This window comes from Rhinolophus ferrumequinum, chromosome 19 (genome assembly GCF_004115265.2).
Source record: "Rhinolophus ferrumequinum isolate MPI-CBG mRhiFer1 chromosome 19, mRhiFer1_v1.p, whole genome shotgun sequence".
Lineage (NCBI taxonomy): Eukaryota > Metazoa > Chordata > Mammalia > Chiroptera > Rhinolophidae > Rhinolophus > Rhinolophus ferrumequinum.
Window position 1 is genome coordinate 29,000,007 of NC_046302.1, and position 12,004 is coordinate 29,012,010.

General features: G+C 38.6%; 1 protein-coding gene across 35 annotated transcripts in view; it reads left to right on the plus strand.

The window, feature by feature from the left end:
- DTNA (dystrobrevin alpha) overlaps nt 1–12,004 on the plus strand; it is a 366,357-nt gene that overhangs the window by 336,905 nt on the left and 17,448 nt on the right. For 18 of the 35 annotated variants that reach the window (XM_033135729.1, XM_033135733.1, XM_033135726.1 and 15 more), the window contains 2 exons: nt 2,913–3,009; nt 4,903–4,923. In XM_033135729.1, coding sequence (XP_032991620.1) covers nt 2,913–3,009; nt 4,903–4,923 — 118 coding nt within the window. Of the gene's footprint in view, nt 1–2,912; nt 3,010–4,902; nt 7,516–12,004 lie in introns of those variants that run through there. The other 17 variants (XM_033135731.1, XM_033087093.1, XM_033087069.1 and 14 more) reach the window with 3 other exon arrangements.

Genomic DNA, 12,004 nt, shown 5'->3' on the forward strand with positions numbered 1-12,004 from the left:
TCTATCCCTTGCCTAAAAAATAAGGATCATAATCTATGCCCCCCAAATTGCACTCTTTTCAATGTGCATAAAATTAGTCGTTGCAACAACTTGTTAATATAAAGTGACTTTTTTTGTTTTACCAATTAAAAGGAATTGTAATCTCTGATGCAGGTCTATAGTTTCCAGACTTGAGTTTCATAGACCAGTTTAGTTTTTAATTATTTGGGGAAGCAACATAAAGTTGAGTACTTTTTGTGTTCCCATATAATGACATTTTTAAAAACTACCATCATCTGTCATTATGTTTCATGAATGATGTATATGTTTTAAATTTTATTTTGAACGAACTTTATGCCTACAGAAGAGTTGTAAGAATATCACAATGGATTTCCTTTTACACTTCACCTAGAGATTGCAAACATTTTGCCACATCCTTCTCTATCCCAACTTATATGTTATATATTACATACACATTTTTGATGAGCCATTTGAAAGTTGCAGACATCGTAATCCTTTACCTCTAAGTACTTATGAGTATATTTTCTAAGAAAAAAGCTATTCTCTTATATAACCATGGTATAATCATCAAATTCAGGAAAGTTAGTATTGATATTTATTACTATCCAATATAAAATTTATATTAAAATTTTGACAGTTTTTCCAACATTGTCCTAAAAAAAAGTAGGTTTTAATATGCATGCAAAGCTAGAAATAATCCAACAGAATATCAAAATAAAAGACATCCCTTTAGAGATGAATATATTTAGCTCTATGAATATAAAATCAGTACTTAGTCCTTGTTTCCTCATTTCTCCTTGGAACAGTAGAGGCTACACTACAGATTTTTTATCAGACCCACAGTTGGTAACCACTAGTATAAACACAGAGAAGATTAAATAAAGACATGTCAAATGAATGGTATTTTTTAATAAAAAAAATAGAATTCAATCAAATGCATGAAAGAGTAAATGTCATGTTTTGAACAATTACTACTGTAAGATAAATGTACAAATAAGTTTTTTTAATGTCTAGTAATTCTAAACTAATACTAGTTAACTTTTTCTGACAGTTTTTAGATGCCTTTCTTAGAATTTCTTACCTACAATATTAGAATTTTGTTTCAACCTTCTCAAAGTGCTCATAAGGCCAAAAGGCAAAAAATTACAGAGCAGTATCTAAAAGAGAACTGGAAATAAATCAGAAAGATTATTTGCCCTTTTACCAAGTCCTCCTGTTGGATATGTGTGGAACACCATGGCAGACAAGGTCAAAGAAAAGACAGCTAATGGTTTTGTCACTGAAGAATATTTTTAAATGGGCAAGACTTTCAAATTTTGAATGCTGTAGCCCAGGAAGACAAAGACTAAAATTAGATATCATTAAAGTCTATAAAATTATGGTATTCCTTACCCACAGGATTCAGAAAAGAGGCAATTGTTAAGGAAATCAAAGGAAGGGTTGCTCTGGGAGTAAGCCTTACGTGGTAGTAAAAGCTAAAAATGTAAATATATTCCAAAAGAGTTCTGATATGTTTATAAATTTTAAATTCATCATTAGTTATAAAGTAAGCCTATGTAAAAGCAAATTAGAAATGTCTCATTTATATGTATAACCTGTCCTCCCACAAAATATCTTTGAATTGGATGAACCATTGACCTAACTCAGTGTGATATTTTTATATTGTCAGTTTTCCATCAGAGTCCCTGATGAAGGTCCACTTCACAATGTGTCTATGCCATTGAGACTTGGCATATCCATTCATGTTTTACACATATATACTGTGTTTCCCGGAAAGTAAGACCTAGCCGGACCATTAGCTCTAATGAGTCTTTTAGAGCAAAAATTAATATAAGACCAGGTATTATATTATATTATATAAGACCTGGTCTTACATTATAGTAAAATAAGATCGCATCCTATATTAATTTTTTCTCCAAAAGACATAATTAGATCTGATGGTCCAGCTAGGTCTTACTTTCAGGGAAACACGGTAGTTAACACATGCACACATTTTTAAAATATAAGTTCCAATATTTCAAAATCAGACAGAAGACTTTGGGGCAAGAAAAAATGTATATATTATTTATCCACTAATGGTCATGAAATAATAGAATTGAAATTTATATGAAAAGTACACTTATACTTCAGAAATATTAACCATTAATAGTCTTCTCCATACTGTTTCATTTCTTTCCCCCTTTAAAAAATATTTTTGATATCTCTTAGTATCAACACCAGTGATAGAATATGGTTTCCATTCTTGCTGACAGTTTAATAGAAGTTCTACAAAATTAAGTAAGCACAAACCTTGTAGCTTATTTTCAATTAGAACAATTATGTAGGAACTCCTTTATTCTTACTTCACTTTATGAAACCAAACCCAAACCAGAAAATTTAGATTGACTATAATGACTATGCACCATTAATATTTCATCTCTGAAAGGCACCACATTGTATACTAAGGATAGAAGAGATGAAAAATGTACTTTCCTGAATCCAATCAATACTAAGGTAATCGGTATTTTCTGTGAGATTTACCAAAAGGTCTTTGGGTTTGGAGGATCTGTGGGATTGGTCCTTTTCAGTGACAGTTTGGTTTTTGTTTGTTGCTCAAGGAAACCCAATGGCAATGCACAGGATGCACAACATAGTAAGCATTCAGAAAAGATTTCATTAAATGGCTAATTCATGGTAGAAGGGGAGAACTGTCTAAAAAGATTTCAATTCTGTCTTAGTATGACTTCTAACAAATAAATGTACACCTCAAGCTCTAATTGTTCATTCATTTAACAACATTTCCCTGCCTAGTAACTATGTCAATGACTCAAAGCTGCCCGTTTTCTAATGTTCCACTAGTTCCACAAGACTGGGAAATGTGGTTAGTTCAGTGGGTTGAATGCTGTTTCTGATGACAACTACTTCTTTCTTAGACAGCGCAAGGATGAGCTGGAACAGAGAATGTCTGCTCTCCAGGAGAGCCGGAGAGAGCTAATGGTCCAGTTAGAAGGTCTCATGAAGCTACTTAAGGTAAGATGTTTCAAATAAATGAACATTTTCTAGACCTATGACTATTTGTAAAAATTATTTGCACATAATGTGCAATGGGTTTTATAAGGATTATATGTGATTTCCCCAAAAATGTGGTTTCAAACTCAGATATAAGATTTTTTCTTAAATGCATCAAATGATAGAAGTCAATTACAGGACTCATTCTTATCCTGAATGAGTTTTCTGAAACCAGACTACTGAGGACCTTCATGGGAAACTTCTTCTTGGCTATTTCCAGTTTCTTATATCCTTAAAAATAATAAAACTGGATTTATTTAGAAATGTTTTACACATAATAGCTTTCAGTCATTCTGACTAAATTGAACAGAAGCTAATGTCTAATTCACAAAATGAAGATATAGCCATTAAATAACTTTGGTGGTAATGGTTGCATTAAGAGGAGAGATGTTATTAATTTCAGTAAAATATTTTATCTTATCAGGGTGGCCTTAACAGCAAGTCACATAACTTCTATGGGTCTCAAACGCAAAATGTAAATGGAAGTATCTCCTTATTTTTCTGCAGGTAGAGTGTTTAATATGATGATCTATAGAAGTCCTCTACGGAGTGCTGTTGGGTTGATGCAAAAGTAATTGCAGTTTTTGCAATTTTTTTTTAACCTGTTAAACCGCAATTACTTTTGTACCAACCTAATATAATCTATTATTCTCCTGGGGATTGGCATTCTTCCTTTCATAAATCCTTATGCCCTTCTTCAGTCCACACTAAATTACATTTTAAGTCAAAAGTAGACTAATTATGGCCACATGTCCACAGTCAGCCCAGTAGACGTGTCAGTGCTGTGGGTCATTCTGCCTAATGTAAACAAGCCTGAACCAGTATGGACTAAAACTGTGACATGCCAGAGGCAGGAACTAGAACTTCTGATAAGATGATGAAGGCCCAGTCCCTGGAGAGCTCACTTGTGAGACAAGATGTCCTGACTTTCAGTCCATGGAGCCCCTCCCCCACATCCCTGATACCCCATTGTTTATTGTTTCTGTATTGTTCTCTTCTCTCTCTCTCTCTCTCCCTCCCCCCTCCCCTTTTCTCCTTCTCCTTCTCCTCCTTCTCCTCCTCCTCCTCCTCGTCCTCCTTCTTCTTTTCTTCTTCGTCTCCTCCTCCTTCTCCTTATTCCCCCTTCCTTCCTTTCATTTAACAAATATGTGTTGAAACCTAGTGTGTCCCAGGCACTGCTGTAAGTGTAACACTTCTACCTTTTGTTTTCTTTGCTTTTATTTTTCCCTAGTTGACTTTGCCTGCCATCAGTGTTGGGAATGCTTTATCTTTACTGAAGAAAATTTACTTTTCAGTGTATTCACTATGTAAAGTGTAGAATTCAGTTTTTGTTGTACTATATATGTTAAGACGGGACCAGATAATTAATAACCTATCACTGTTTCTCCTGTTATCTCATTTGATGATCCAGAAAAGCTCTTTCTGCTTTCCTTTCCAAACATACCGAATGAAGAAGGTCGATCCCATCTTTCCCTTCACTGAATGACAGGAAGCTTTGAAAACCCTACTTCTGTTCCTATAGATTCTATCACCGTAGTATTGGGATAGGAGTATATTTACCACCAGCCATCTTGGCATTACCTTAGCCTAACTGAGCAGTCTGTTTGATCAGGATGTACAAAGACCATAACAGAGAGATTGTGTTGAAAGACAGTTGGACACAGGGAGAAAAAAGATGGGTCTATAGTTTCAAATACTTAAAAAGACTTAGAACTGCAGTCACTGAGGGAGAAGAGACCTGACCTGCCATCAAAGCTGTGTTGATGTTTTCCCCACCTTGCATTCCTTTACCCTGTACGTGCTCTTATTGGAACCCTGGGTAACCTAACTATTATCAATTCAATCTTTCTGTAGGAAGAAGAACTGAAGCAGGGAGTAAGTTATGTTCCCTACTGCAGGTCTTAACTAACAGTGGAGGGGCCTGCCGTCCTGCTGTTTTTCTCATTGCTTTTGCCTCTAATGTATGTTCATGCTTCAGTTTGGAAAGAGAAAAAAAAAATCATACTAATTTGCTTCCTTTTCAATGTAGTGCTTGAATTGAGATATATAAAATTTAGCATTTTTTATAACTATTACTACTGCCGGCATCAAAAGAAGAGCTATCACATCTTTGACAAGAGAAAACAAATTGTAATTTATTGGACACTTTTAAGATCTCCAGGGGTCTAAATTTCAAACCAGTCTCATGCTTTTCTGGGTTGTTGATCAGACCCTTCTCTTAATAGAAAGATGTCCACCCCAGTCACTAAAGTTACATTAGGTAAAACGCACAGCCTCAGAAGCTAACCTTGGCATCCCCTGACACTGTGAATGTCCAGTTCAGTTTCTACTTTACTGAAACGGTGTAGAACCTCTTTTTATAAAAATCAGCCAATTACATCTCTTTTCATTGTGTAATTATTAAGCCCCAATTTCCCACTGCTCACCAAAATGTGCTCAATCTTATGAGAGAAAGACTGTACTCAGTAACTGTTCACTTCCCATTGTTTAGTTCTTCCCAAGCAGAATCCCTACTGTTGGTTGACAATAATCTCAAAAGAATAGGTAACTTTCAGCCTTTCTCTTGTCACCAAGAACCTCTCTGCTTGGGAGTTCACAAAGTCCTCGTACATCTCTAGAAATAGAGGCACTGTGACTCAAACTATAGCTTAAACTGAAGCCCTGTATCTAACCCTATGGTCAGGTTTAGAAGCCAGCAGAGGGAGCAGCGTACTCAAAATAATAATTATTATAATAAAATGGAAGCAAAATAAAAGCAACTTTAATTTCAAGTGCATGTACCAAGCTGTGTATGAAAATATACCCCACCTGCTAGTATTATCAAAAAGTTTCTCATTATTTCTATGGATCAATTAGAACCACAGCCTGTCCAATTTCAACCTACCTTTTAATTCTTCTGTATTCTCTTTCCTATTATTCATTGTGTGTGTTTGTGTGTAACAAAGAATGTTTGCAAAATGCTGGACATATTTTTACCCTTTATTCCCATGATCTGTAAAAAAGGAAAGTGTAAAACTAATCTGTAATATCAGACAATAAAGACAATGTATTACATTATTTTGTATTTTGTGAAAAAAATTACTTTACTAAAACTAAAGTCCAATTTTAATGAGAGACAGTGCCCCTGGGTGAAGGACACACATTGGCAACCTGTATAATTGCCCATAAAATACATACATGGGGTATTGCTGTGTACTTCCAACACACTTAGATCATGGTAGAGAAAAATGCCTTGCTGTGGCGCTTCTCTTTGCAAACAGCCTCTTTTCTTTCCTGTCTCTTACTTAGCATGTGAATCAAAAAAGGAAATAAGATTCCCATATAACCTTCCTCCTCCTAGTGGAGAGAGAAGGTAATCATCTTATAATCAGTCAGCCGTTGCTTTATCCATTTCCCTCGGGTACTCCTTCTCTACCATTTCCTAGGCAAGACATTCTTGAAAGGCTCAGGGGACCAGGAAGTTCATAAACCAATGGATGCATAGAGCCAGGAAATTTAGAAACAGAGAGATGCAGACAGCCAAACCCTGGCAGTGCCCATAAGAACGTTACTGCCTCCTTTCCTTCCAGCTCCTCCCCTTGAGCCCTCAACAGCTGCTACATCTTGGAAAGTCAGCCAGCAGTGGTTACTGCTGCATAGGTCCTTAGGGCCATCATTGGCAACACCCAGATGGCAGCGAAGCATTGTCTGGATAGAGGTAGGGTGCACCCTTCTTCCTCATTCACTTGCTTTCATACACAAGCCTCTTTTCCAAAAGGACCCGACACAGCTTACAACAAAAACATAAACAATGACTTCATAAAATAGAACTATCAAACACTAAAGAAAAGAAAATGCAAATATGCTAATTATAAGGGACAGGAGTGTTACTCTGAGTTTTCTGGCAAGGAGGCAAAAAAAAGAAAAACGTAATTGGTGGTTTTATCAGAACAGAAATGCTAGATCTCAGGGGGCCAAAATTTCGGTTGGCATAAAATATAAAAAGAAAGCCTTCACTCGGAGTTTTATAAAAGGAGTAATAAAAAACAAAATGGACAAATGCAGTAGTAGCTTTCATATGGCTGATTCTTATACTTAACTTCAGTCAAAATTAAAGACAGAACCCCATATGTCCCAATCTTGTAAATACAGTTCTACAAGGAAATAAACAAATGCCATCCAAATATATAGACTTCTCGTGGTATAACATGATCTAAGGAGAGAATTTAGAGGTCTTAGTCTGGCATCTGCTTCTAAATTCTGTTTTTATTTATAAGCCTTTCCCTTTTGGGGACATTCTCTTTGTAAAATCAGATTTAAGACATTGCACACAACAAATTGTGCTTGATTTAATAACTTCTACTTGCTTTATCCTAAGTCTGTGTGGTTCAATGTATTTTATTATACTGGTATATATAATTTCTACTTATACTGTTTCTTGTTAGAGGTAATGCATGAATTTATTCCCCTTGAGGAGAGAACATGATTTTTTTTAATAGTGCCTGTAATATAATACAATGATTATGATATCATAAGCAATAAATTTTTTTTACAAAACTTGAATCGAAATTATCCTACCCTCTTTCTTCTTTGTGTATTTTTAAGATTTATTGAAGGAACCATAAAGAGAACACTCATAAAAAGTTTAATAATGAAGGCGGCTGGGGTATAATTGCAGTGACGGTATGTTCTAGAGTTTCTGGTATACTTCCAGTTCTGAATATTATGTCCCAGTCTAAAACCAAGCAGTTTGACTTTGAGTTCAAAAAGTAAGATGTCAATAATAACTTCTTAGAAAGATTACTGGAGTTGGACCTGAATTATAGTGGTCCCAGCTCTTCTTTCACAACATAAGATCTTGAGTAAGTCAATTAACCTCTTGGTAATTTATTTCAAACAGACTTATAATAAATACATGGCTCACCAAGTTGTATGGATTTAAAAAGATAATGGATATACAAGCATTTTGGAAAATACCATATGTTTGTCAGATATAAGTATGAATGTATGTGTATACACATACACACAGGTATATGGAAACTTTCTAACTTCACCCATATTTTCCACGCACACACACACATACACTCATGTATTCACTTCTTTTCCTTACAGTTATCTAACAGGGTCTCAATCAGGGCAAGAAAGTCAAACATCACTCCAAATGTCATCTCCTGCCCCCATTCTCTTCTCTATTTACAACTGGATGGCTCAGTTAACTCAGGAAACCATAATCACTCAGGTTCCTACTTCTTCCAAACACACTATGGAATATGAGAAGGCCAGAAATGATCATTTTTACGAACGTAGGTTTCACCTTTCTCTTTTTCCCTTGCTCCTCCTCTCTGGTGGGTATTCTATGGAGTAGTGAAGCAATCAAAATGAGGATGGGGACACGGATAATTCACATAATAAATAATCAATTGCAATTTGTAAGGACTAACATCTAGTGTTCAAAAACATACCTTCCCAGTATATACGTTCCCATACCTTACCTCTCTCTCTCTCTCTCTCTCTCTCTCTCTCTCTCTCTCTCTCTCTCTCTCTCTCTCTCTCTCACACACACACACACACACACACACACACACAGATGCCTGTTGTTACAATTAGGGATTGGTTAATTCTAGAAAAGTAAGAATTATTTCTCTGTTTATAAGCCTTGAAAGATGACTCTCTCGTTCAGGATAGTCTAGCCCCTTTTATTACACTGGAGGCCCCCAGGCCTGGCTCCACCCCTTCCCAGCTTCATTCTCCTCCACTCCTCACAGCGAACCTCATGCTTCAACCACACTGGCCTCCCAACCCTATCTGCAATACCCTGCACACTTCCCATGCCTTGCTCATGATACTCCAAGACCTGGAATGCTCTTCTGTCCTCCCAGTACTTCCTCTTCTCTGCCTGGAAATCTCCACTGTTAAGACCCAATTCCAATGACACCTCATGCCTGACAAGTGAGAATCACTCACCTCGTCTGAGTCTCCGTAACACTTTGTATACAACAATCTCTATGGTGATAGTCAGTGAATGTGTACAGGGAGAAAAGATAAAAAGAGAGTTGGATGTAGCTAAATAAACACTGTTTTGCTCTACCTTCCCAGGCTGCTAAGTAAACCAAACCTGACTAGGCTGTATTCTCAGCCAAACCTGAGAGACAGACTTTTCAAGTCGGAAGGAGGGTGTACATAATGCTACCCACTCCTGTCTCACGGTTATCCTCTCTGCCATTTCTCTGAGCAGTGCTGGTTCAGCAGTTAGACATTTGATCCCTTCCTTGAAGCATCCCTCCTTTTTAGTGTTGAGTAAAAACCAAAACACTTCCTGAAAAAAATCAGAAAATGTATGAATCTTGTCAGACTTTTTAAAAATTGATACAACAGCAGGTTGAGTGGACTCAGAGAATGGAGTGTAGAAATGAATTTTTCATTTATTCTCTCAGAAGAGAGCTATTTTAAATTTGCCAAGTATGATATATGTTTTCCTTCTTCCATAAATCAACTCCCTTCTCAGGAATTTTAGATCTATATATTGATCTGCATGGACCATCGTCCCTTAAGTCTTTGTTCCATTAATCATCGAGTAATTTCCAGGAAAGGATGTTCCCAGAGATTATTCACTCTAACTCTTCTAAAGTTGTTAGCACACAACCATGTTTCGTGTCCAGACCAGAAGCTACCATTCTATAGAGGCCACTCCCTGTGGAAATAAAACTCAGTGGTATCTACCCCACTGATCTACCCCAGTGCTAAGAAGCTACTGCCCTTTCCTAGTGGACCTGCAAGAACCTCAAAAAGGAAAGCCAGAGCTGGCATTCCCAGCAGTACTTCCTAGGACAGTGCTATGCATCAAACTGGATAGTGTCCTGACAAAGAGAGATGGGGCCGTGATAGCCCAGGGAGCCAGGGTCCTCCCCCCAAAAGTCTGGTTAAAGACTGGACATGAGAGTTGCAAGTTGCAGGAAAGATGCCAATGAATCTTTTCTTCAGCATAGAATCTTCCACTGAAATTCTTCACGTAATCAGACTGCTTGAAATTGCACCAGTTAGAGATTCATTTAGTGAGATGGTGGCTGTTAGTCATTCACACATTGGTATAATTTAGATTCAGTCAATTGTTTGTCCTGTAACACATAACTACAGTCAATTACTTTTCTCTTAACAGAACCACTTTAAAAGGAGTTCGAAGAAAGGAAGCAGGCAGAAAGGAGTAGGGAAAGTTGGCTTTGGAGACCAGACAGTAAGCAGAGAGGTAGGGCTGGGAGTGCCACAGGCAAACACAGTTAGCTGGAGAGCTCAGTGTCTGAGGAGAAGGGAAGAGCCTGGCCAGAGGTAAGGAACTCACAGACAGCATGGTTAGAGAGGCCAGGTGTAGTGCCCAAAGGGGAGGGGACAGACCCACAAGCACCCTGTACTGGAGAGCCCGGTGGCACAAGGACGAGCAGGGCTGGTGTACAGTACAATCCCAATACAGTCGTTCGAATATTGAAATGCAGACCCACAGCCCCATGTCTGGAATCATTGGGTCCAGATATGTTCCAGAATTCAGACTAGTCCTGGTTTGAGAAAAGCAACACCGTGCAGAGGCCATATAAATAGCCTCGTGTCAGTTATGAAACAATACGCGTTGTTTTGTTTTTTCTGGGTTTCAAATTAATCAATTGATAAGAGATGGTGGGCCTGTATTTCTGTACTGATTGAAAAACGACCCAAAGGCTCTTCTGCCAGTCTGGGTACTCACACCGCTCCCCATGACTCCGGCCCTGAAAAGTTAGTTCCTGGCCCAGCAGGAAGCCCTAGGCCACTGCTCCAACTCTGCTCACTGGTGGGTCCATGTCCTGTGCCTTCTTAGCCTTCAGGTGGCTAAACCTTTCTAGGCCAGTGAAGCATAGACGGAAGCATGTGATGGTCACCGTGCTCACAGTCCTGAGAAGCAGCTGTGGTGCCCTGGGAAAGACCTGGGCTTGCAGACTCGAGGCTGGGGATTTATCTTATCTCTGCCATTCCCCAGCTCAGGGACCTTGTGTAACCTCATTATCATCCCCTCTGAGGCGCAGTTTGCTAACCTGAAAAATGCACTAATATCTCATGGTTGTTAGGAGGATGCAGTGAAGTAGTTGAGATTAAAGTGCTTTGTAGACTGCAAATTGGTATTTGAATATAAGCTACTATCATTCATAACACTGATTATTAGGAGAATGAAAGCAAAAATACAGTGTAAATTACATACGGAAGTGGAGTTGTACTATTATTGTGAACTTCCTACCACAGAGAAGGACCTGGTTTCCCAGAGTTGAATGGGTGACCCATGTAGTGTAGCCAAGAGGAACCTTCTTCCTTCAACCCCTCTGTCCAACTTCCCATCTCCAGTCCCTCCTCCCTGTTGCAATTGGTTCCTTGGTACAGAGGACAGATAAGGAAGGCAAGGAGCCCTGCTGAGGACCCTGTCTTGAAACTGATGTACAGGAGGGGTTACCAGGGGAGGCAGCCCTCAGGGCACCTGATCAACATCTGTCTCTTTTGAGGGACCCTCCGTCAGCCATAACTCATCCAGGTCCCCACAGCCCAGGCCAGTCAGAGCCTCTGGGCTCAGATACCAACCAGCTCAGACATTCTCGTTTTTATCTCCTGGGCAATTCTTCTCACCTCTCTGAGTATTGGGATCCACAACAGCACATTTAGAGTAATGATACCTACTCCAGCGGTCATGGAGAGAAGTCAGTGAGGATGTACATGAAAACCTTTCGTCCATGGGAAAGCACAATTCAAATGTGAAGTCGTTTACTTTTGGGGTGAGACTCAGGGCAGTACCAGGGTAGCTCAGAAGCAGAGGTTTCATGGTAATGAAACTGGTTTGCTGGGGAAAACCAGACCCATCCTTGGAGCAAGCAGGCTACAAAGCAACGCAAGCGGGCCAGCTTATCTTCATTGGGCCCCGACAGACCATTCCGAGGTACTGTTGAGAGTGAAAGAGTGGACTCTTTGT